The 26,847-nt window shown below is 35.9% G+C and overlaps 1 protein-coding gene across 11 annotated transcripts in view; it reads left to right on the top strand.

Moving 5' to 3' along the window:
- BABAM2 (BRISC and BRCA1 A complex member 2) overlaps window positions 1–26,847 on the top strand; it is a 470,493-nt gene that overhangs the window by 76,581 nt on the left and 367,065 nt on the right. For 10 of the 11 annotated variants that reach the window (XM_055540629.1, XM_055540627.1, XM_055540626.1 and 7 more), the window contains one exon: window positions 10,341–10,417. In XM_055540629.1, the coding sequence (XP_055396604.1) occupies window positions 10,341–10,417 (77 nt within the window). Of the gene's footprint in view, window positions 1–10,340; window positions 10,418–10,813; window positions 11,063–26,847 lie in introns of those variants that run through there. The other variant, XM_055540628.1, reaches the window with a different exon arrangement.

Here is a 26,847-nt window from a genome sequence, read left to right as displayed (position 1 = left end):
ATCCTTGTCAGTACTTGGTTGAGATTTTAATTTTAACTACCCTGATGGGTGTGTTGTGGTAACTTATTGTGGGTTTAAGTTGTATTTTTCTGGTGACTAATTCAGTTAAGCACATTTTCATATGTTTATTGACCATTTGGATCCCCTTTTATAAAGTTCCCCTTTGGATCTGCTAACTTAATTGCCATTTTCTTACTGACTATACAGGAGTTCTTTATATATTCTGAATATGAGCTTTAATCAATTTTGTATGTTGTAGATATTGTTTCCTACTCTGAGGGTTGTCTTTCACTGCCTTATGTGTGTGCTAAGTTGCTTCAGTCATGTCCAACTCTTTGCGACCTCATGGACTATAGCCCGCCAAACTCCTCTGTCCATGGGATTCTCTAGGCAAGAATACTGGAGTTGGTTGCCATGCCCTCCACCAGGGGCTCTTCCAGACCCAGGGATTGAACCCACATCTCTTATGTCTCCTGCATTGGCAGACAGGTTCTTTATCGCTCGCACCACCTTCACTCCCTTAATGGTATTTTTTGATGAACAGATCTGTAATAATATTAATGTGATCCTATTTACCCATCTTTTCCTTTATAGTTAGTGCTTTTGGGGAATTTTTGTTCACCCCAAGTTCTTTTTTTAAAGGTTTTAATTTTGTATTGGAATATAGCTGATTAACAATGTTGTAATAGTTTGGGTGGACAGCAGAGGAACTCAGCTATGCATATACATGTATCCATTCTCCCCCAAATTCCCCTCCTCTCCAGGCTGCCACATGACATTGAGCAGAGTTCACTGTGCTTTAGAGTAGGTCCTTGTTTGTTCACCCCAAGTTCTTGAAGATATTCTTCCATCATCTCCCTCCATCCCAGGTTATCTTCTTAAAATATTTTTCTTTCTTTTTTTTTACATTCAGAGCTTCAGTCCACTTGGACTTGATTTTTGTGGAGTGTTATGAGGGTAGGCATTGGGTTTCGTGTATTTCACTGTAAGTATCAATATGTCCAGCTGACCCAGCATCATTTATTGAAAACAGTTTTCTTTCCTCACTTCTGTGTAGAGCTACCTTTGTTAGAAATCAAGTGTTCAGGTATGTGAGGGTCTTTCTCTGGACTCTGTCTTCTGTTTCTTTGTTCTTTTTGTCTATCTTTGTACCAATATCAGTACTTTAATGATTTATAGTAATTTTTGATAGCCAATAGAGCAGGTTCTCCTACTTAGTTTTTTTCTTATTGTGGTAAAATATCACACAAAATTTACCATTTTAATCATTTTAAGTTTATGTTCAGTATCATTAAGTATATTGATGTTGTTGTGCGGTCATTGTCACCATCCATCTCTATAACTTTTTCATCTAGCAGAACTGCAACTCTGTACCCAGTAAACACTCTTTCCCTTCTTCCCTCAGCCCCTGGCAACCATCATTCTCTTCTAGGTCTCTCTGACTTGGACTACTCTGTGTACCGCACATAAGTGGAATCATACAGTATTTGACCTTTTGTGGCTGGCTTGTTTCATTTAGTGTAGCTTTTTCAAGGTTAATCCATATTGTAGCATGTGTCAAAATTTCTTTCCTTCCTAAGGCTACTGAATAACATTCCATTATGTGTGTAGACTACATTTTGCTTATCCATTCATCAGTTGATGAGCACTTGGATTGTTTCCACCTTATGGCTATTATAAATAACTCTTTCAAGTTTTTCTTCCTCAAGAGAATCTAGTCTATTCTTAGTTCTTAATATTCCATTTACATTTTAGATTCTGCCATTCGGTTCCAGATCAAGTTAAGAACTGGTGTCTTTTCATTAAGTTTCTTTTAATTTATGAACATGGTATCTATGTTCTTTATTTTATTTTATTTTATTTATTTTCTTCTTAATAATAGCTTTTCTATATAGTGCTCTTGTGCACCTTTTGTGACATTTATTTCTATATATTGATTGTTTGATGTTATTTTTAATGGCATCTTTCTAAAAGTTTTTTATTTTTTAACTGACTATTGATGGTATATCAATATACATATACAGTATACAGTTGATTTTGTGTATGTTTTTTGTCTAGCAGCTTTGCTAAACTTGAATGTCATTTCCAGTGATAGATGTGAAGATTTTAAAATGCTTTCTACATAAGGCCATATTACCTACAAATAAGTATAGTTTTATTTCTTCCTTTCCAATGTTTATACCCTTATTTCCTCATACTGCAAACTTGGTACTAGCCAGGATTTCAATTTCAGTGTTAAGTAAAAGTGGTAACAAAGGATATCCTTGTTTCATTCTGTCTCAAAGGTAAAAATTTAACATTTTGTTCCTAGTATAATGTTGCTGTACGTTTTTTATAGATGGCTTTTACCATATTAAGGAAGTTTCTTTTTTATCCTTGTTTTCAAAGAGTCTGAAAAAATATGAATGGATATTTAATTTTATCAAACACTTATCCTGAACTTACTGAGATAATCCTCTTAATTTTCTTTACTGTTCTGTTAACAGAGTGAATTAAATGCATATATTAGAAAAGAAGAAAGGTTGAACAGTAATGAGCTAAGCATCTATCTCAAAAAGTTAAAGGATTTCCCCTTGCCTACTTAACTGTTAAAAATAGTATTTGAGCCCATCATTCCTACTGAAACGATATTATAATGTAAACCACATTTTTGCTATAGAACACCTACTAAGATTTAAAAATACTCCCCACTCTAAAGTCAAGTTGAAACCTCTCATTTGTAAATGGAGATACAGCGGAGAAACTGAGAATAACAGTTGATGCCACATGAACTGGCAAACACATATTTTTGAATATTTTAATTTTATAATTTTTAAAACATTCTGGGCTGAGTCACTTATTTTGGTAATGCCATTTTGGATTCCTATGCTATGAGTTAAATCCCTCACTTTCTAGTAGGGTTCAGAAATAGATTTTAGACTTTAGAGATGTAGAGGATGTACTTGGTATATCAGGAACATCATATGTCATCAAGTGGGTAGTTCAATCTCCTGAATAATCATCTGAAACATCTACCTCAGTGTGATTTTGCTGCTTTCTTTTACCAATTTTAATTCATGAGTCTTCTTGTAGAAAGGCCTAAGACTTGCCCTAGTGGGTTTTGATGTAGTCATCTAGTTGTACCATAATTTCCTTCCAAGACTGAAGGTGAAAGATTCTGTGAATCAGAAGTTCAGATACCGCCACAGATAAAATGCCCATTTTATAGATTATTTAGATAGCTGTTAAGATATCCTACTTCAGGCTTCTAGCTTCTTTATTGCTGAATTTCAGTCTGGAAACCATGATAATTTTGAAAGTGCTTTAGTCTGAGTGGAATTGTTGATGTTAGAGTTAATTCAGAGAAAATGTGCTGAATATCAACTCACAGTAATTCGCTCTAATTTATGACTTAATAGTTATTTAAAATGCAGTTATTGGTCTTTGAACCTGTTTTTGCTTCATACTCACCTGGTATTTTAGGTTGCCAAAGCTGAAGACTTCCTTCTTAGCTGATGTTAAATATTGTTGGTTAAGCACACACGTCATTGTCAAGAAAACAGGAAGCTATGTAGGAGAACATGCCAAATGGTGAATTAATAGTTAGAGTAAAGGAAACTGACGTCTACTCAGGGAAGAAACCCTAGACTCATCTACTTTGTTCTTTTTAGGTGGCTTGAGGAATAGAAATGGTTTGTCATTACTTTTTTCCAGAAAGTATGTCAAATAATAGGTTTAGCTTTAAACTGGAAAGCATATATTTTGCATTGTCTTAAAAATGCTGATGTCTTAAAGGTTGTACAATATCTTCATTTAACTTTGTTAAATCAAGATTAATTCTTGGCTGTTACTCAGATCGTGTGAAGTCTTGTGAAATTGCCTACCTTTTCTTCTTTATAGTGAAACTCTCCTTATTTGAGTACGATCTCAGTAATTAGGAACAAGTAATGATTTAAAAAAGATTCAAATCTAAATTTACATTTCACTATTATTTAAAGACTTTGTTGAATAAATCAAGAGTGTCAACACTGCAGCACAGATTTAATCAAATACATTTGTTGAGAAGAGTTATAATTCACATTTTTCATTAATTCTGATGGTTTTCTCTTTAATTATTGAGAGACAATTTAGTTTGGTGGTTAAGAAAATGGGCCTTGGAGCTAGATATCCTGGGCTTGGATCCCAGGTCTGTCACTTACTAGCAAGTTATATAGCTTTTATTTGCCTCAGTTTCCTCATCTGTAAAATGGAGACAATAATAGCACCTATTGCTGAAGGTTGCTGTGGGCTTAAATAGTTTAATTAAAGAACTTAGTGCCCTTTGCACAGTAAATGCCCAATAAATGTTAGCTGCTATTGTTATTATTTATTTTGAAAATAGAGTAATTTTTAGGTTATGGCTTTAAATTCTGAGTTGCATGGACAATTCTTCAAAGGGAGGACCTTCCACAAAAAGTCACTTTTAACTTTCTCAGAGGTGCAGATGAGAATGGCTTCCCAATTCCAGTTAAATCATTGCTTCTTGCAGGAAAAGAGCACTAGACTGGGAATCAAATTTTTTGCAAACCTTTCATTCAGCAAACTGTTACCTCCATGCATAGTTGTTGGACTCTCCATGTCCTCGACATAAGTGCTGCTGGATTCTAAAGATTAGAGATGATTTAAAGATGCTTAGGTCAGGGAGACTAAGATGTGACTAGAGTGCCTTGGAAGTGGTTTCCAATCTGTTGTCGTCTATAAAATGACAATTTTTGAGTTTAGTTGATGATTTCAGTCATCAGTACTGGGTTCGTAGCACTGTGCTGAATTGCTGTACTAAGACATTTTGAAAATGGTAAAGCAGTTCTTGGCACCAAGAATCTTAGAACTGGTAGGAAAAACAAACCACCATTAGAAAATAGATCAAAGATAATATTGAGAGTCATGTGATTAGATGGGAAATAGGAAATTGTAGGGATGATAGTTTGAGAAGATTATTATGCTTAGCATTTTATCACATCAGTGGTTAGCTCCAATTTCTTAATAAGGTACCAGAGTAAACTGCCTGATTTGATGTTAACTTGAGAGGAACCTTCTTTTTCTTAGAGTACATCATGAGGAACGCTGGGCTGGAAGAAGCACAAGCTGGAATCAAGATTGCCAGGAGAAATATCAATAACCTCAGATATGCAGATGACACCACCCTTATGGCAGAAAGTGAAGAAAAAGAGCCTCTTGATGAAAGTGAAAAGAGGAGAGTGAAAAAGTTGGCTTAAAGCTCAACATTCAGAAAACTAAGATCATGGCATCCGGTCCCATCACTTCATGGCAGATAGATGGGGAAACAGTGGAAACACTGGCTGATTTTATTTTTCTGGGCTCCAAAATCACTGCAGATGGTGATTGCAGCCATGAAATTAAAAGACACTTGCTTCTTGGAAGGAAAGTTATGACCAACCTAGACAGCATTTTAAAAAGCAGAGACATTACTTTGTCAACAAAAGTCTGTCTAGTCGAGGCTGTGGTTTTTCCAGTAGTCATGTATGGATGTGAGAGTTGGACTGTAAAGAAGGCTTTCATCAAAGAATTGATGGTTTTGAATGGTGGTGTTGGAGAAGATTCTTGAGAGTCCCTTGGACTGCAAGGATATCCATCCAGTCCATCCTAAAGGAAATCAGTCCTGAATATTCATTGGAAGGATTGATGGTAAAGCTGAAACTCCAATACTTTGGCCACCTGATGCAAAGAGCTGACTCATTTGAAAAGACCTTGATGCTGGGAAAGATTGAAGGCAGGAGGAGAAGGGCATGACAGAGGATGAGATGGTTAGATGGAATCACTGACTCAATGGACATGAGTTTGAGTAAACTCCGGGAGTTGGTGATGGACAGGGAAGCCTGGCGTGCTGCAGTCCATTGGGTCGCAAAGAGTTGGATACGACTGAGTGACCAAACTGAACTGAACCGAAGCATCACTTGGGAATTCCCACATGCATAATCTTTTTTAAAAGGGAGCTCAACACCCTTTGTTTTCTTACCTGTTAAACTTTAAAATAGTGAATCCCCAGTATAATGAGGTAATTAGAATTTAGTGGAAGATACATTTTTAGAGCATGGTTCATCCCCAAACCCTTTTTATGTTATAATGGTAAGATGTCTTTTTGTTCTTGTCATTGCTGTATTCCCAGCTTCTAGCGCACTGCTTGATGTGTAGTCAACACTCAAGAAATATATTTGAGAGGGAATCCCGCGACGATCCAGTGGTTAGGCCTCTATACTTTCATTGCTGAGGGCATGGGTTCAGTTCCTGGTCAAAGAACTAAGATCCCACAAGCCTCCACTTGGTGTGGCCAAAAATGAAAAAAAAGTAAGAAAACAAAAATATCGTTGAAAGGCAAATTTGAAGTTACATTTGAATTGTCAGCAATTTTTAAGTCATTAAAAATTATTTTATTACTAAAAGATATTGGTCTTTTTAAACCTTAGATCTAACTATGTTAGCGCAAGTTGCCATTATGCAAATATAATTTTAATGAAGTTAGTAGCTTCTTACTTACTAGCTTTTTCATACTTGGGTAAGGAGATGTCTTTCTAGGAGAATGAACTTGCGTACTGTATTAGTTCTCTGTTAACTGCATTTGACCGCAACTTCATAGGAGACCTTACACCAGAGTTGCTCTGCCAAGCCATTCCTAAACCCTGACATGTGAGAAACTGTGAGAGATAATAAATATTAGAAATGTCATGTTTTGTGATATCATAATATAAAGAGTTTCATACATCTCATTTGAAGACTGTTCATCAGTAAATCACCCTGCCTTATTTCCTTTTGAAAAGGAGTGAGGCACTTTAGAAGAAAAAGATTAATCAAGCCATCATAGCCAAGTTTCCTGAGTCAAGATATAAAAGAATATGTTTAGCTTTAAAATATTTACTTGTAGAATAGTTCATGTTCATTATTAATCAAAACCATGCAGAAGGTCATTGAAGAAAGTTCTAAGGATCACCCCAAATCCTACTACATTTGGTGATGCTCTCTTTGAAACCTGTTTTTGTACGTAGACATAAGCACACTTAGATCTTTCTTTTCCATATGTGGAACCTTTCTTTTCATCTGTGTTTTTCAGTATTTTTTAAACCCAAACGTTTTTTTTTTTTTTTGTATTAATTGAAAAACTATTGGCCTCCTTGAGTATGGTTTGAAATTTCACAGAAAATTAAACAACATGACCAAAACCAGTTTTAGACGGAGGTAATTTAAAAAGGAAACAGTTTAATCTTAAATGAACCATCAGGTAAGATGACATTAGCTTGTTTCCCATCAAGCTGTTTATCCTAAGAAATATGGAAGACAGCATAACAAGATATTTTAAATAATTTGCTCAATGTTTCCTTGGAGGAGAAGCTGAGTGCTGTTTAGGAGAGAGAGACAGCTTAGCCTTTCTTCTCTGCTCCCTTGAATAGTTTGGTTCTTGGCCCCAAATTTGTGTATACCTCTCAGCCAGACAGAAGCCCTGCAGTTAACTGGAGATTAGCTAATGTAACCCATGTATAGTCCTGCTTGAGGACTGTTACCCCTGCCACCATCGCCACTAAGTAAGTGATCTTTCCAACAATAGACAGGGCTCTTTTTTGATGAGTTTTTCTTCTATCTTCTTTTGTGTGTGTGTGCTGCTTTAGTGGCTCTTTTAGAATGGCTGTCCCTCCCATGGATCTGCCTCTGTTTCCTGGAAGAATTGGCTGTCAGCTGACACTCAGCTCTTGACTTCCCTTCTCCCTCAGCTTGCTTCTCTCCTAGTTGTCCCTGTTGAGTAAATCCTCTCGTCTCCATCGCCCCTGGTCTTTCCCCAGCCTAAGGGCCCAGCATCTTTCTTGCCTGTAATGGATTCGTCTTTGGTTTCTTGGTTTCTGTTTTACCTTTTCACAGTCCCCTTTTCCATACAGTGTACTGGATAATCTTTTAAAAACATAGACTCAGATAATAATACTCTTCCTAAAACCCTCCTTTGTACTCAGAATAAAACCTGAATTAATCGCCACTACTTCCGTGGCTCTGCGTGGTCTGTCCCTTGTGTATCTCTTTTCCTGATCTTTTGCTGTTCTGATCTCCTGCAGTCACTCTGCTCTAGCCGCATTGCCCAGACTTAGCAAGATCCCTTCCCCCAGAAATACCCAACTTGTTCCTGCCTTCACGCCTTTGCACCAGCTGTTTCCTCTGCCTGGAATGCTCTTCACCAGAACTGTGCATGGTTGGCCCCTTTGCATTATTCAGGTTTCAGATTTCACCACCTCCAAGGGTCTTTCCCAGTCTTCCAGCATCGTGTGGCTCCTGTTTTATTGCAGCTCCCTGTTTTATTTTCTTCATCACATTTAGCAGTCTTAAACTATCTTTGCACATTTGTCGCTTCTTTTTATTTTTTAAATCATTTCTCCTTCCCTTGCCAGAATTTAAGTATCATGAGACTGTAGCTCTTGTCTATCTTGTCCACCCTCTATTCCTAAGACATGGAACAATGTTCAGTCAGTATTAGCTAAGTGAAAAGAATCAGTGAGTGAATCACTCAGATGGAGAAATGAATTTTTTTCTGCCCTGAGGTGGCTGGGACCAGCCATTCAAGTAGAAAAGGAGGAAGGTGAAAAGGCAGAGCACAAAGACACTTTCCTAGACCTGGTTTAAGCCTAAAGTGAATAATATAAAGTGTGGCACCACAGTGACTGTAATTAATTCAAAATTTAGTTCACATAGTAGAAGGATGAATTTATTCAAATTAGAATCAGATTAATCTTGAGGATTTCCTGTACTACTAATAACTTCAGTCATTAAGTGATGTAGGTGATTTGATCTTCAAGCCTCCAAAGACACTTGATTGTATGTTTATTTGTTAAATTATTTAAAAACATTGTTGAATATAATGTAAGAGAAGAAAATTCTTAGTGTTGCTTATAGAGTCATTTCTGTCATTAGATTATACTTCATATTTTATAATGTTAGTGTTTAAGTGTTTTCCGTAAGTGTTTTCAAAGAACTACTATGTTGTAGGCTAGAAAAGATGTTACTATAAGAGAGAGATTTTAGTACCTTTAATAAAATGTGCCCCAAAGAATTTTTTATGTTGAAAGGTAAAGGAGACTGTGATCTTAAAACTTGTAAAAAAATTAAAGTAAGTTACTCTGTAATTACTAGTGCAGTTTTGTTGTTTAGTTTATAAACTAATGTTTTTATTGGCCCCTAAGGATAAAGAGGAATACTCGACCTGGTGTGCGTGCGCTCAGTCACTCAGTCTGGTTTATGCTAAATACGTTAAAATTTCTGTCTATTTTTCTCTTTAACATTTATAGAGTTTTGGGAAAAAGTAATAGTAAATCTCATATGAGCTCTGAGTTAGTGTTTTTAGAGTCAGCACTTCTCAAATTTCGTCTCACATGCTGGTTGCCTTTCACAGTGGCCGTCTAGGGAAGTGGCACATTTGTTCCAACAGCTTCCTTTCCTTAAACCACTTAGGTAGGTTCTTTTTCAGAAATGTTTCTTAGGCAGTTTTGGAGTTCTGAAAAAAATCCTTCTTACTCTACCAATGAAATGCTTTGCTTATTTTTTTGACTAAATGAAGACATACAACTTCCTCAACTGACTTCATATTAATATTTTATTAATTTATGAAGTCAATATTGCTGTTACACAGTTGAAGTTATGACTCAGAAGATCATGAGAGATAGTTTACAAAGTAAATCTGTGTAAAGAACAAAGAACATTGTATAACCTTGCGAAGTAATAGATTTAAAAATAAAACAACAAGCTGTTGAGACCTGAGTGACTAACTCACCCACCCCCCCTTTTAAATTTGCATTTTATCTGAAACTGAGTGCAGAGCATTGTGCTCTGCTACAGATGTAAGTTATGGGGTGCCAAATCTAGAGGAAGCGCCTTGTTTTCGGGGAAAGAGAGAAAACCATCTGGTACCAGAAAAAGGCCAAAAGTGGGCTCTTTTTAGTACTAACTGAGTGAAAACTAAGAGTCTATATATAAAATATGACCATAAAACTACGCTTCTTTTACAATTCTTGGCATCAAAGACTACAGACCTGTTTTGGATCATGTACCTGTTTTCAAAGTTGAGATACACTTCTTTGAGAGAAGTAGCTGAAGCAGTGTTGGTATTTAATGTTAGAAGGCATATAGGTTTTCTTGTGAGATAAATGAATTATTTCTTTGAACACAGATCTTATTTTGTCTTAGCCTCCATGACCATTAAGGGCTTTTATTTTGGTCTATAAGTCAGTGTTTTAATCACTGGTCTGTAAGGATTACTTTTAATTAACTTTATTTAATATTATAAATATGTGGGGTTTTGAGAAATGCTTTTCATTTCTTTCTTTTTTAAAAAGCTGCACGTCATTGACTCCTGGACCCAACTGTGACCGATTTAAGTTGCATATACCATATGCTGGAGAGACATTAAAATGTAAGTAAATGATGACTATTTTCCTGAAAATGTAGATTACAGTGCTAGCTATTGGACTTGGTGCTTTAGTGTTTTTATTTCTGGCTTTTAAGTGTTATCTCGTAAGATATCAATCAGAAGGATTTACCATTTTTTGAAAATTTGTCTTTCAGTCCTAGTTCTAGTCAAAGTAAGACAGTTGGCAGGCAGTAAGTTGTGGTCAAGTGGGCATGCATGTGTTTTTTATTGCAAAGATCAGAAATATAAATGACTATAAGGCCAGACTGGTAACATGAATGAGGGAAGTAGGCTAGGGGTGGCAAGTTGGAGCACTCAACCCAGTTTTGAGGGGTTACCCTTACTGATTCATTGAGAAAAGGTGGAAATCTGCATTTTTATTTGAATTCTCTGTTTTAGACATTGGCCACTTCTTCAGAATTACAGTGTGGGCCAGCATTATGTAGGCCAAACCAAATGTGTGTGTGTGGGCTGCCTTGAGCTCTTGAAACTCTGGTTTGTGACCTCGATGAATAATATGCAAGACCTCCTGTTGGATTTAGTCCACCATCTGCAGCACTTGCCTGGGTTGCGTCAGCACTTCTCTGCCGTAATCACCAGGACTAAAGCTGTAGCCTGTGATGATGGAGATGATGATCGCTTTGGTTGGTTAGTATCAGTACTCTCATCAGGAATTTTCCCTTGAAACCATTCTACTGAACAGGGTATGAAAGTCTGACTTTTCTTACAAAGAGGAATAAAGAGCAAAGATATTGAAGGTGGGACAGATGGGCAAACAGTACCTTTCAGACCATGGATTGTGTGTTTTGCCATTTTAGGCCAGGAAAGGCCACATCTTAATATTTGTAGAATCACTTTATATTAATTTACCAATTGAAACATGAACTGAAAAATTTGTGACGTGCTGACCTGTTAACCTTTTATTGTTAGGTCATTCTCTGGAAACCATTAAAATAGAAAAGAATTTCACCTGACTAAGATAGTAGGACAGATTGGATTGCTACTTTTTTGGGGAAAAATATTATTAACTAAATTTGAAAGAAATGATAAAAGTAAATCATTAACATGGTAAAAAATATAAGTAGTTCAGAATTTTTTAACATATGAAAGCAGTGGTCCTCTGTCCCATTTCTCTCCAATCCTAGACCTATGTCTCAAAGGTCTAGGATTTTAAAACCTTAAAAAAAAATTGTTTCAGTGTCTAGTTCTCCTGGGGATGATCTCCATATATCTAAGAAATATGCTTATGCCTCTGTTTCTTGGCTTATCAGTTTTAGATGTTACTATCTTTTGACTTCCTGCACTGATGCATGAGGTATTGGCCTGTTTTCATTGTACCATTTATCTCTCTCTTGTCATCTTCATCTTATAAAGTTACATTATTGTGATTATATCACCACTGTTGGTTCCTGTATTGGGAAACAAGGGAACAGTGAGAGACTTTATTTTCTTGGGCTCCAAAATCACTTGCAGATGGTGACTGCAGCCATGAAATTAAAAGACGCTTGCTCCTTGGAAGAAAAGCTATGACTAACCTAGACAGTGTATTAAAAAGCAGACATTACTTTGCAAACGAAGGTCTGTTTAGTCAAAGCTATGGTTTTTCCAGTAGTCATGGATGTGAGAGTTGGACTATAAAGAAAGCTTTCGCTGAAGAATTGATGCTTTTGAACTGTGGTGTTGGAGAAGACTCTTGAGAGTCCCTTGGACTGCAAGAAGATCCAACCAGTCCATCCTAAAGGAAATCAGTCCTGAATATTCATTGGAAGGACTGATGCTGAAGCTGAAACTCCAATACTTTGGCTACCTGATGCAAAGAACTGACTTATTGGAAATGACCCTGATGCTGGGAAAGATTGAAAGCAGGAGAAGAGGGCAACAGAGGATGAGATGGTTGGATGGCATCACTGACTCAGTGGACATGAGTTTGAGCAAACTCCGGGAGTTGGTGATGGACAGGGAAGCCTGGTGTGCTGCAGTCCATGGGGTCTTAAAGAGTCAGACATGACTGAGTGACTGAATTGAACTGATTGGTTACCCTATAGCTTCAATTTTTTTTTTTTAAAGATTGTTTGATGTGGACCACTTTTAAAACCTTTATTGAATTTGTTACAGTTTTGCTTCTCTTTTTTTATGTTTTGGTTTTTTGGTCCCAAGGCATGTGGGATATTAGTTCCCTGACCATGGCTGGAACCCCCACACCCTGCATTGGAAAGCAAAGTCCTAACCATTGGACTGCTAGGGAAGTTCCTTCTTTTTTTTAAAGACTCATTTAAAGCATTGTATTGTATAGTTAAATGAACAGCTCCTAAAAATTCTTAGTAAATGCCTGGCACACAGTTACCACTGTTGGTTCTTAAGCAAAATCTCTGTGCAATAATGATGCTCACTTAGTGTGCTTTTGTTTAGTTTCCCATTAGCCAGTATTCTTGCCTAGAGAATCCCATGGACAGAGGAGCCTGGTGGGCTGCCGTCCATAGGGTCACACAGAATCGGACACAACTGAACCGACTTAGCATGCATGCATGCATGCATTGGAGAAGGAACTGGCAACCCACTCCAGTATTCTTGCCTGGAGAATCCCAGGGACAGAGGAGCCTGGTGGGCTGCCGTCTGTGGGGTCGCACAGAGTTGGACATGACTAAAGTGACTTAGCAGCAGCATCAGTAGCCATAGATTGTGTCTTTTGGCTCCCCACTGTGTAAGATGATGATATTAACCCCTGTCCTCCTTCACCTCTCAGTTTTTGTCTTCTGTTATTTTCCTTTTGCATTGTCAAAGTTGATAACTTATTGTCTGTTCTAAATCTGTAATTGCCGTATGTGCTTTGTCTATAAATTGCTTGATTGATTACCTTGCAGGCCTGCTCCTGCAGTTATCCCTGTAGGCTTCACCTTTATTCTCTTGGGTTTGACCTTGCTTTAAAAAATTATCTGAAAAACTCTCAGATAGATACCCTTTGAGGTGCCTCAGTGCTTCAATATGGAGGCCAAACTAAAACCTCTTTAGATTTCCAGATGGAAATTGTTTTTTAATATCTGTTGATATTAAAATAGGATAGAATCATCAAAATAACTGAAACCAACTGCATAAATTTTGAAACAAGTTACTGCTGTCTGATAGTATAAACTATAAAAATTTATATAAATAAAGTCAAAACAGATGAACGGACCCTTCAAACACCTAGTTAAAATTCAAGTGAAGATCCATTGAACTTATTGGACTGGTGTTTTGTGAATCTGCCCACCTAATGTCAGTGATTATATAGCAAGGTTATTTTGCTTTCCTTAATTTGTGTAACTTTTAGGCCATGGCAATTAAAGTTTCTCTCTTTGTAACTGTATTTATTTAAATTATTTCAAAATTAAATCTCTTTACAGTATTTTATACAGTTTAATCCCTTGGTATCGATGGGATTGGTTCCAGAAGCCCCTGTAGATACTCAAGTCCCTTAGATAAAATGACATAGAACATTCGGTCCTCCATACTCATGCGTTTTGCATCCATAAATATGGAGGGCTGACAGTAAACATTTCTAAGCAGAGTTTGTTGAATTATGATGCATCAATGGTAGTAGTAATGTAAAAACCTTCTTTATCTAATGGTTCTCATTGAAAACTTATGGTATGAGATTTAAACTATAATTTTAACCAAGGCTGAAATCAAAGTATTTGGAGTTTACTTATTACATAACTTTAAACTCAGCGAAGTTAGAAATGGAGACCTTTTTGTTTATTTTGTTTATCAAATTATATCTTCAGACCCTAGCACTGTAATGATATTAAGTTAGATATTTATTGAAGGAATGTGATGAATGCATGCATGAATTTTTTTTTAAATTTTTTTAAATTTTATTTTATTTTTAAACTTTACATAATTGTATTAGTTTTGCCAAATATCAAAATGAATCCGCCACAGGTATACATGTGCTCCCCATCCTGAACCCTCCTCCCTCCTCCCTCCCCATACCATCCCTCTGGGTCGTCCCAGTGCACCAGCCCCAAGCATCCAGTATCGTGCATCGAACCTGGACTGGCAACTTGTTTCATACATGATATTTTACATGAATTTTTGAATCTTAGTGTTCAGATTTTTGTTGGTTGAAGTATAGTGTAGTAAAGAATGTGACATTCTGTTACTTGTATCAGCCAACAGAATTCAACAGAAATTCAATCTTTAGAAGTTATTTATTACACAAGGAATTTGTAATTGGAACATTGCTCTTAACAATTCAGAAAACAGGAAGGACATACAGTATTTTGCAGATTTGGAGTCTGTTTCCATTTTCTTTCTATATTTTACTGTGCCTTCTTAAAGCAGATTAATGAAAATAATGTGTGACTAAATTTTATATTTTGGAATGTTTTATGTACTAGGAAATAGTTCTTCTATAAATGTTTCATCTGGAATAAAGGAAGCTGAATAAAGGAAGCTTTGCAGTTAATAATAGTGAAAATGAAAGACAAAGGAGAGGGCATATTTCTACCTGTAAATTTATGAATTGATTCCTTAGAATTACCTGTATGTAAAATGAAATAACAGACATTAAAAAAAAAACACAGAAGATTATCGTGCATTAAGAATGATGTTTCCTCAGCTTTTTTTAATGTGAAGAGAAAACTGTTGGGTGTTGAAAGAGGTGCCAATTTGTGTAAGATTCTCATGGAAAATATCAAAGGATATCTGAATTGAAGAGAAGTCCTTGAATTGCATGATTGTAGAAGAAATAACTAGTACTTACTTAAAGAGGATTGGAAAAGTGACTCTTCAGTGATCAAATTGATTTAAATAAAACAAATAGTAATGTCTAGGACAGTGCCACTGAAATGACTCAAAATATGCAAGGTACAGCAAAATTCACAGAGGAAGATGAGAGTCATGTATATGCGTATTTGTAATAACTGTCATGCTCTATAGCACTTAACTCTTGAAAAAATTATTGTGTTTGTGCTTTTGTGTATCCTATTTAAATAGGGTGGTAGTGAGGCTGTTTTGATCATTTTATTTCCAGTCTGTATCTCATATTTTATTTCTAGTCTGTACCTGGCATTTAAAGGGACTAAATACATGTTTGTGAAATGAATGAACCATGCTCATTCTTTGGATATAACACTAATGAGGTTTGATGAAGTGGCAGAATCCTGAAATATTCTCAATTTTACAGGTTTTTTGAACAGCACTATTTCATAACTATAAAGAGAGATAATGAAAATATTTTAAGTTTTATAAAGCAAATCTGTGGCTAGTAAATCAAAAGATTTCCTAACATTGGTTTCAAATATGAAATTATCTTTTGTTTAAAATTTCTGTTTTTAATACTCATTTTGTTTCAATCAGGGACTGTTTGGTTATAAGAAACCCATTGGAACAAACATAAACTAAGGAGTTTGTTTGTTTGTCTTTATAAGGAATTAAGTGAATTCCAGGGTGCCCATGGACAGGAAGTATAACCAGGCCTGGTAGGGACTGGAAGGATGGTGGGCACAATAGTAACCACGCAGTATCTGTGTTCTTGAGTGTCTTTGTCCTGTAACATATTTTCTTGTCATCATATTCACTTTGTTCTTTTTAAAAAAATTTATTTATTTTTAATTGGAGGATAATTGCTTTATAATGTTGTGTTGGTTTCTGCCATACATCAACATGAATCATCCATAGGTATACATATGTCCCCACTTTACTCTTTTTCCACCAAATTTCTCTTTCTCCTCACAGAGAATAGAAATGACTTCCTGAGCCCCCCTAGGACATGATGACTAAGCTCATGGCCAGCAGAGACAGCCTATGGTCTAAATTCCTGGGAGAGAGGGTCTGATTGGCATCTTGGGCTGGGTGTTCACTTGTGATCCAGTCATATGGTCAAGAGTTTTGGTTAATGGCTTGGGTACTAGAGGCCAGTTTAACACAAAGTGAGCATGGGGTGGGCAGGTACCCACGAACCTATCTATCACACTGTTTCAGGAGTTCTTTCTAAAGAGCTTCCAAGTGAAACTAGAGACATTTTCCCTTTGTCTTTAGCAACAGAAGCAATGCCATTGTTTATCATCTGAGAGGAATGATGAATATTTCAAAGCCATTTGTGACAGAGTCAAGAAGTCATGCCAAAAAAATTATCTCCAAAGGTTTTTGAAGTTGAAAGACTTTCCCAGAGGAAAAGCTTTTTTCCCACAGGAAAAAGTGAAAAAAAAAAAGATAATGATTTGAATAATATATTATTATCCTCTTCCATGTCTTCAGAGGAACAGTATAAAATTACTGTTCATTTCCAAAGCTTTGATACTACATCACTAAATTTAAACTTTTTTTGAGAATTATTACAAGAAAAAGAAATCAATCTCAGAACTCCTATTTCAGTAGAATGCACCATTTAATTGAACAATGGTCAGACACATACAAAAATTTTTATAGGCAAATTGCAAATAGTGTTCCCGAATTTCTGCTTTACTGAATCTTGAAATTCAGCTTCATTTTTGATTCTGTCTCAAGTAGTTTGGCTGCTTTATGTGTGTGTGTGTGTGTGTGCACGCTTCTTTCATCTCAGGTCTATTATATATTACTTTGTCTTAGCCAGTCAGCATAGTAAACTCAGAATACTCTCTTTTCCTCCTCTTTGTCCTCTAAGACTTCACTTATGTAGTACTGTGTAGAGACACTCAAGGTCTTCATACTGATGACTGTCAAACAGAAACTAAACCCCAAACTGGTAACACCAGAAGGCCCCAGTGGTGTTGTGGAGAAGTTTGTTGCATCAGCTGAAGGAGATACTAGGGTTCTGTTGATATATCTAAAAGAATCTTGCACTTGCCGTAGGTTTGTTCTCATACCTTGTGTTTTGAACTTTGGTGCATCCAAAGGTTGGCTGCTGTGGCTGTAGCTGTTGGCAGTTTTGTTGGGATGACAGTGTTATTTTATGAAAAAGTTCTAAATAATCTGCTTGGGAAATGTTAACCACGTAGTCTTTCCCCTCTTCCCTTCAATATTTTAGCAGCCAAATCCCACAGCCTAGCATTAACACTGTCACAATCTGCCCTTCCAGCCCCTCCATGGGCCCCCTTGGTGGACCTAAGCTGATGACAGTCCCAGTCAAAAGCCTGTACAAATGATTTGCTTGTTGTCCTTCTCAGATATCCTGCTTGTCCTCTTTCTGCTTTTGTTCACACTGTTTAGTTTTCAGTGTTTGTGCTTAGTTGCTCAGTTGTGTCCGACTTTGAGGCCCCATGACTGTAGCCTGCCAGGCTCCTCTGTCCATGGGATTCTCCAGGCAAGAATACTAGAGTGGGTTGCCATGCCCTCCTCTAGGGGATCTTTCCAACTCACGGCTCGAACCCGCATTGCAGGTGGATTCTTTATCCTCTGAGCCCCAGGGAAGCCCTTTAGTCTTCAGTAGGACTTCCTGATAGCTCAGTTGGTAAAGAATCTGCCTGCAATGCAGGAGACCCTGGTTCCATTCCTGGGTTGGGAAGATCCCCTGGAGAAGGGATAGGCTACCCACTCCAGATAGGCTTCCCTTGTGGTTCAGCCGGTAAAGAATCCGCCTGCAATGCGGGAGACCTGGGTTCGATCTCTGGTTTGGGAAGATCCCCTGGAGAAGGGAGAGGCTACCCGCTCCAGTGTTCTGGCCTGGAGAATTCCATGGACTATACGGTCCATGGGGTCCCTAAGAGTTGGACATGACTGGGCAACTTTCACTTTCAGGATGGACCAAAGAAATAGTAAAATGGCCTGACAGTTCTGTGACATATTTGGTTCTTCACTCGCACTCACCAGCCTGCCTCTCCAGTGGTTGCACTCTCTACAGGGCTCCTTGGCCAGCACTCTTCTTGTCTTCAGGATCAGCTGCAAGGAGAGGAGGAGTGAACCAGGACTTTTACTAGGACTTGTAACAGTTGCGCTAAGTAAAAAGTTGGATGTGCAGTCCAGGGATTTAGTTTGGCATCATGCTGAGAAGCATTATAATTTTCCTTAGTAGCATAGTTCATTTTACTTTATTTTTATCTTTTTAAAAGATTCATTTACTTAAGGATTATTATTATCTAGCATTCAAGGTATATTTAGAGGCTAATTAGGGAGGCAGGTCACCTTTGATTTAGTGACTGTTCTAAAAAATGCTCATTGAAAGGCAAGTAAAAAGTGCTAATTTTGTGGATTAGACATTAACTCTCCCTTAAACTTTGAGGATTCCTTTGTCTTGGTATTTCAGAATGTTTTTTTCTTGGAATTCATGGAATGTTAGAAGAATTTTTAAGAATAGCAACTAACATTGTTGAAATTTTGTAAAGTGAACTTAGTTATAGCTAACTGTATATGTTTAAATCTGGTTTTGATGCTGATTATTATATATTAAAAATGATATAATTGTTGAAAGTAACTTATTGAACATATATTTATAGAGTATTAGACTTATTTTTATACATGTTCTCATTTAATCACACAGTAAGTTTGGAATAGAAATTTATATCCCACATTTTTGTATTAACTTTATAGAGGTATAATTTATATAAAACAAAATACCCATTTTAATGTACAGTTCCATACATTTTGGCAGTTAGAAATAGCTATTTAATTACACTACAAAATGTAGAACATTTTCATCCTCCAAAGATAATAGAACATTTTTTTCCTCCCTGTCAGTCCCTTCCACCGTCATCCCCCAACCCATGATCTTTATCTTCTCTCTGAAATTGTAAAACAGTCCTTCCTAATTTAGTTAGAATTTCATATAAATGGAAGCATATACTATATAGTTTTTGGTGTATGGCTGCTTTTATTCAGCCTGATGTTTTTGAGATTCATCCATATTATTCCTATATCGGTACTTTGTACCTTTTATTGCCAAATGGTAGAACATTGTAATTGTATGGATATACCACAGCTTCTTTTTTTTTTTTTAATCATTCATCAGTTGAAGGTTATTTGAGTTATTTCTAGTTTTTGGCTAGTATTCATAACGGTGCTATTAAATTTTTGTTCACATCTTTTTGTTGAGATACGTTTTTTCATTTTGGGGGGTAAATATCTAGGAGTGGTATTGCTGTATTGTAAACTCTGTTAATGGTTCAACTGTTTTCTAAAGTGATTATATTATTTTGCATTCTAGTTATGAGCAATTTGCAACCATATTTCATAGTCATGCCAATGTTTGGTATTGCTGGTCTTTTAAATTGTATCTGTTCTGGTGGATGTGTGTAGTGTCTCCTTGTGGTTTTGATTTGCATTCTCATGTGCATATTGGCTATTCATATATCTTTTCTTAACTGTTCAGATGTTTTGCTCAATGTTTTGATTGGATTGTTGGTCTTTTTGTTGAGTTATATGTTCTTTATATAGTCTGGAAAGAAGTTGTTTGTCATCTTGTCAATATTTTCTAATAGTATGTGGCTTTTCTTTTCATTTTTTTTATGGTATCTTTTTAAGAGCAAAAGTTTTTAACTTTGATGAAGTCCAGTTGGACAGTTTTTTTGTTTTATTGTTTATGCTTTTGACTTCTTGTTTAAGCAGTCTTTGTCTACCTGAAGGTCTTAAAGGTTTTATCCTAGAAGCTTTCCACTTTTATCTTTAACATTTTGATCCATTTTGGGTTAACTTTGACCATATCTGTGTTAATCAAATGTGGGCCCATTTTTGAAGTTTACGTTGTATCCCACTTATTATGTCTGTTCTTACATGAATATAACACTGCCTTGATTGTAATAGCCTTGTAGTAAATCTTTAAATCAGGTACAGGAATCCTACTACTTCTACTATTTCTGTTTCCATAGAAATTTTAGAATCAGTTTGTCAGTTGTCTACAGAAATCCTGCTGAGACTTCCTTGAATCTGGAGGTCAATTTGTGGACCTTAATAACATCAAGTCTTCCAATGGATGAAAAATGATAACCTCTTCATTTATTTAGGTCTTCTTTAATTTCTTTAAGTATTTCATAGTTTTTAGTGAACAGGTGTTATACAAATTGTGTTAAATAAATCTCTGAATATTTCATATTTTGATGTTAATTTGTAGTACACATATTTAACTTCCTTTTTCTCTTTATTGCTCATCTATTGAAAATAAAATCCCCCCATGTTTCTTTTTCTTACTTTAGTGCATTGACGAGAATCTTGTTGTTGGATTCAAGTGATGAGAGCATATATTCTTGCCATGTCCAGATTTTAGGGGAAAGTGTAAAGTCTTTCACCCTTAACTATAATGTTGGCTATATATTTTTCACAGATACCCTTTATCAGTTTAAAAAGTTCCTTTCTATTCCTAATTAATTGAGAGGTTTTTGTTTTGTTTTAAAATAAAAAAATGGATGTTGTATTTTGGCAAATACTTTCTTCATCTATTGAGATGATCATGTGATTTTAAAAAATTTTACTAATATGGTGATTAACTTTTGAATATTCAGGTTATCTTGCATCTCTGATATAAACTCCAATTGGTCATGATGTATTAGCTTTTTAATATGTTGTTGATTCAACTTGCTAAAACTGTTTAGAATTTTGCATTTATGTTCATGAATGATACTGGTTTGTAATTTCTCTTATGCTCTTTACTGGTTTTAGCATCATAGCAAAACTGATTTCAGAATAGAATGAATTGTGAAAGAATAGTGAAGGAAAATTGTGAACCATTTTCCTTAGTATTTGGGAATGGTTTCTGAAGAATTCATATTATATCTTCCTTAAATGTTTGATGGAATTCTCCAATGAAACTACTTTCAAGTATAGATTAAATTTCCTTAATAGATATAGGCTTAGGTAATCTACTTCTCAAGTGTCAGTGGTTTGTATCTTTAAAGAAATTTGTCTGTTTCAAACAAGTTGATGAATTTATTGACATAATTTTTATTTATTTATTTTTCTTGTTTGGTTCTTTTATTTTTTTTTAGTAATATATATATTTTTTTAAATATGTAGTCTGCAGTGATGTCACATTTGTTTATCCTGATGTTGGTGACTTGTTTCTTCTCTCTCTCTCTCTTTTTCACCAGTCTGGCTGACTTTTGAATTTTCTCTTTTCAAAGAAACAGCTTTTGACTTCATTCATCTTCTCTGTTGTATTTCTGTTTTCTATTTTATTGATTTCCATTCTGATCTTTAATATTTCATTCTTCTCTTTGATTTTTCTTGCTCTTCTTTTTTTAGTTTGTTAAGTAGAAGCTGAGGTTACTGATTTGAGATCTCTCTTTTTCTACTAGCAGTATTTAATGATATAAATTACTATCTAAGGACTGCTTTAGCCTTGTCTCAGAAATCTGGATATGTTATATTTTCATTTTAGTTCATCATATTTTCTTATTTCCTTTTTGATTTCTTTTTTGACCCATGGGTTATTTAGAAGCATATCATTTAGTTTCCAGAATTTTCTTGATTTTCCAGATATCTTTCTTTTAGTGATTTTGAATTTGGTTCCACTATGGTCAGATAACATATTTTGTATGATTTACATCCCTTTAAAATTGTTGTGACTTGTTTTATGGGTTATGATTTGGACTGTCTAAGTAAATGTGTAGTGTCTTGTGAGGGTACAAAGTTGTTGTCAGTTCAATACATGCTTACCTTAGTTATCTTTGGGCAATTTCCCCCTGCTCTCCTTTTTGGCAAGATTATGGCACTGGCAATAGTGTCTTCATATTAGAAAAGAGGGACTTGAAGTTTTTCAGAGTAGGTAAAGCAGAGACTTTAAAATTCTGGTCTGACCTAAGAATTAAAGGAAGCCAGTTAGAACCTTACATGGAACAACAGTGACAGATTTTATTTTCTTGGGCTCCAAAATCACTGTGGACATTGACTGCAACCATTAAATTAAAATAGGCTTGCTCCTTGGAAGAAAAGCTATGACAAATCTAGACAGTGTATTAAAAAAAAACAGAGGCATCACTTTGCTGACAAAGGTCCGTATAGTCAAAGCTATGATTTTTCCAGTAGTCGTGTATGGATGTGAGAGTTGGACCATGAAAGAAGACTGAGTGCTGAAGAATTAATGATTTCGAATTGTGGTGCTGAAGAAGACTCTTTTTTTTTTTTTTTTTTTTTTTTTTTTATGGCCCATGTAATTTTTATTTATTTTTTTTTTTATTTTTATTTTTTTTTAATTTTATTTTATTTTTAAACTTTACATAACTGTATTAGATTTGCCAAATATCAAAATGAATCTGCCACAGGTATACATGTGTTCCCCATCCTGAACCCTCCTCCCTCCTCCCTCCCCATTCCATCCCTCTGGGTCGTCCCAGTGCACCAGCCCCAAGCATCCAGTATCGTGCATCGAACCTGGACTGGCAACTCATTTCATACATGATATTTACATGTTTCAATGCCATTCTCCCAAATCTTCCCACCCTCTCCCTCTCCCACAGAGTCCATAAGACTGTTCTATACATCAGTGTCTCTTTTGCTGTCTCGTACACAGGGTTATTGTTACCATCTTTCTAAATTCCATATATATGCGTTAGTATACTGTATTGGTGTTTTTCTTTCTGGCTTACTTCACTCTGTATAATAGGCTCCAGTTTCATCCACCTCATTAGAACTGATTCAAATGTATTCTTTTTAATGGCTGAATAATACTCCATTGTGTATATGTACCACAGCTTTCTTATCCATTCATCTGCTGATGGACATCTAGGTTGCTTCCATGTCCTGGCTATTATAAACAGTGCTGCGATGAACATTGGGGTACTCGTGTCTCTTTCCCTTCTGGTTTTCTCAGTGTGTATGCCCAGCAGTGGGATTGCTGGATCATAAGGCATGTCTATTTCCAGTTTTTTAAGGAATCTCCACACTGTTCTCCATAGTGGCTGCACTAGTTTGCATTCCCACCAACAGTGGAAGAGGGTTCCCTTTTCTCCACACCCTCTCCAGCATTTATTACTTGTAGACTTTTGGATTGCAGCCATTCTGACTGGTGTGAAATGGTACCTCATAGTGGTTTTGATTTGCATTTCTCTGATAATGAGTGATGTTGAACATCTTTTCATGTGTTTGTTAGCCATCTTTATATCTTCTTTGGAGAAATGTCTATTTAGTTCTTTGGCCCATTTTTTGATTGGGTCATTTATTTTTCTGGAGTTGAGCTGTAGGAGTTGCTTGTATATTCTCGAGATTAGTTGTTTGTCAGTTGCTTCATTTGCTATTATCTTCTCCCATTCTGAAGGCTGTCTTTTCACCTTGCTAATAGTTTCCTTTGATGTGCAGAAGCTTTTAAGGTTAATTAGGTCCCATTTGTTTATTTTTGCTTTTATTTCCAATATTCTGGGAGGTGGGTCATAGAGGATCCTGCTGTGATGTATGTCAGAGAGTGTTTTGCCTATGTTCTCCTCTAGGAGTTTTATAGTTTCTGGTCTTACGTTTAGATCTTTAATCCATTTGGAGTTTATTTTTGTGTATGGTGTTAGAAAGTGTTCTAGTTTCATTCTTTTACAAGTGGTTGACCAGAGTTCCCAGCACCACTTGTTAAAGAGATTGTCTTTAATCCATTGTATATTCTTGCCTCCTTTGTCGAAGATAAGGTGTCCATATGTGCGTGGATTTATCTCTGGGCTTTCTATTTTGTTCCATTGATCTATATTTCTGTCTTTGTGCCAGTACCATACTGTCTTGATAACTGTGGCTTTGTAGTAGAGCCTGAAGTCAGGTAGGTTGATTCCTCCAGTTCCATTCTTCTTTCTCAAGATCGCTTTGGCTATTCGAGGTTTTTTGTTTTTCCATACAAATTGTGAAATTATTTGTTCTAGCTCTGTGAAGAATGCTGTTGGTAGCTTGATAGGGATTGCATTGAATCTATAGATTGCTTTGGGTAGTATGCTCATTTTCACTACATTGATTCTTCCAATCCATGAACATGGTATATTTCTCCATCTGTTAGTGTCCTCTTTGATTTCTTTCACCAGTGTTTTATAGTTTTCTATATATAGGTCTTTAGATTCTTTAGGTAGATATATTCCTAAGTATTTTATTCTTTCCGTTGCAATGGTGAATGGAATTGTTTCCTTAATTTCTCTTTCTGTTTTCTCATTATTAGTGTATAGGAATGCAAGGGATTTCTGTGTGTTGATTTTATATCCTGCAACTTTACTATAGTCATTGATTAGTTCTAGTAATTTTCTGGTGGAGTCTTTAGGGTTTTCTATGTAGAGGATCATGTCATCTGCAAACAGTGAGAGCTTTACTTCTTCTTTTCCAATTTGGATTCCTTTTATTTCTTTTTCTGCTCTGATTGCTGTGGCCAAAACTTCCAAAACTATGTTGAATAGTAATGGTGAAAGTGGGCACCCTTGTCTTGTTCCTGACTTTAGAGGAAATGCTTTCAATTTTTCACCATTGAGGATAATGTTTGCTGTGGGTTTGTCATATATAGCTTTGATTATGTTGAGGTAGGTTCCTTCTATTCCTGCTTTCTGGAGAGTTTTGATCATAAATGGATGTTGAATTTTGTCAAAGGCTTTCTCTGCATCTATTGAGATAATCATATGGTTTTTATTTTTCAATTTGTTAATGTGGTGTATTACATTGATTGATTTGCGGATATTGAAGAATCCTTGCATCCCTGGGATAAAGCCCACTTGGTCATGGTGTATGATCTTTTTAATGTGTTGTTGGATTCTGATTGCTAGAATTTTGTTAAGGATTTTTGCATCTATGTTCATCAGTGATATTGGCCTGTAGTTTTCTTTTTTTGTGGGATCTTTGTCAGGTTTTGGGATTAGGGTGATGGTGGCCTCATAGAATGAGTTTGGAAGTTTACCATCCTCTGCAATTTTCTGGAAGAGTTTGAGCAGGATAGGTGTTAGCTCTTCTCTAAATTTTTGGTAGAATTCAGCTGTGAAGCCGTCTGGACCTGGGCTTTTGTTTGCTGGAAGATTTTTGATTACAGTTTCAATTTCCGTGCTTGTGATGGGTCTGTTAAGATTTTCTATTTCTTCCTGATCGAGTTTTGGAAAGTTGTACTTTTCTAAGAATTTGTCCATTTCTTCCACGTTGTCCATTTTATTGGCATATAATTGTTGATAGTAGTCTCTTATGATCCTTTGTATTTCTGTGTTGTCTGTTGTGATCTCTCCATTTTCATTTCTAATTTTATTGATTTGATTTTTCTCCCTTTGTTTCTTGATGAGTCTGGCTAATGGTTTGTCAATTTTATTTATCCTTTCAAAGAACCAGCTTTTGGTTTTGTTGATTTTTGCTATGGTCTCTTTTGTTTCTTTTGCATTTATTTCTGCTCTAATTTTTAAGATTTCTTTCCTTCTACTAACCCTGGGGTTCTTCATTTCTTCCTTTTCTAGTTGCTTTAGGTGTAGAGTTAGGTTATTTATTTGACTTTTTTCTTGTTTCTTGAGGTGTGCCTGTATTGCTATGAACTTTCCCCTTAGGACTGCTTTTACCGTGTCCCACAGGTTTTGGGTTGTTGTGTTTTCATTTTCATTCGTTTCTATGCAAATTTTGATTTCTTTTTTGATTTCTTCTGTGATTTGTTGGTTATTCAGCAGCGTGTTGTTCAGCCTCCATATGTTGGATTTTTTAATAGTTTTTCTCCTGTAATTGAGATCTAATCTTACTGCATTGTGGTCAGAAAAGATGCTTGGAATGATTTCTATTTTTTTGAATTTACCAAGGCTAGCTTTATGGCCCAGGATGTGATCTATCCTGGAGAAGGTTCCATGTGCGCTTGAGAAGAAGGTGAAATTCATTGTTTTGGGATGAAATGTCCTATAGATATCAATTAGGTCTAACTGGTCTATTGTATCGTTTAAAGTTTGTGTTTCCTTGTTAATTTTCTGTTTAGTTGATCTATCCATAGGTGTGAGTGGGGTATTAAAGTCTCCCACTATTATTGTGTTATTGTTAATTTCTTCTTTCATACTTGTTAGCATTTGTCTTACATACTGCGGTGCTCCCGTGTTGGGTGCATATATATTTATAATTGTTATATCTTCTTCTTGGATTGATCCTTTGATCATTATGTAGTGACCATCTTTGTCTCTTTTCACAGTCTTTGTTTTAAAGTCTATTTTATCTGATATGAGTATTGCTACTCCTGCTTTCTTTTGGTCCCTATTCGCATGGAAAATCTTTTTCCAGCCCTTCACTTTCAGTCTGTATGTGTCCCCTGTTTTGAGGTGGGTCTCTTGTAGACAACATATGCAGGGGTCTTGTTTTTGTATCCATTCAGCCAGTCTTTGTCTTTTGGTTGGGGCATTCAACCCATTTACGTTTAAGGTAATAACTGATAAGTATGACCCCGTTGCCATTTACTTTATTGTTTTGGGTTCGAATTTATACACAATTTTTGTGTTTCCTGTCTAGAGAATATCCTTTAGTATTTGTTGGAGAGCTGGTTTGGTGGTGCAGAATTCTCTCAGCTTTTGCTTGTCTGAAAAGCTTTTGATTTCTCCTTCATACTTGAATGAGATCCTTGCTGGGTACAATAATCTGGGCTGTAGATTATTTTC

Source organism: Bubalus kerabau, chromosome 11 (genome assembly GCF_029407905.1).
Source record: "Bubalus kerabau isolate K-KA32 ecotype Philippines breed swamp buffalo chromosome 11, PCC_UOA_SB_1v2, whole genome shotgun sequence".
NCBI classification, from domain to species: Eukaryota; Metazoa; Chordata; class Mammalia; order Artiodactyla; family Bovidae; genus Bubalus; species Bubalus kerabau.
This window is presented reverse-complemented; position numbering and strand designations above follow the sequence as displayed.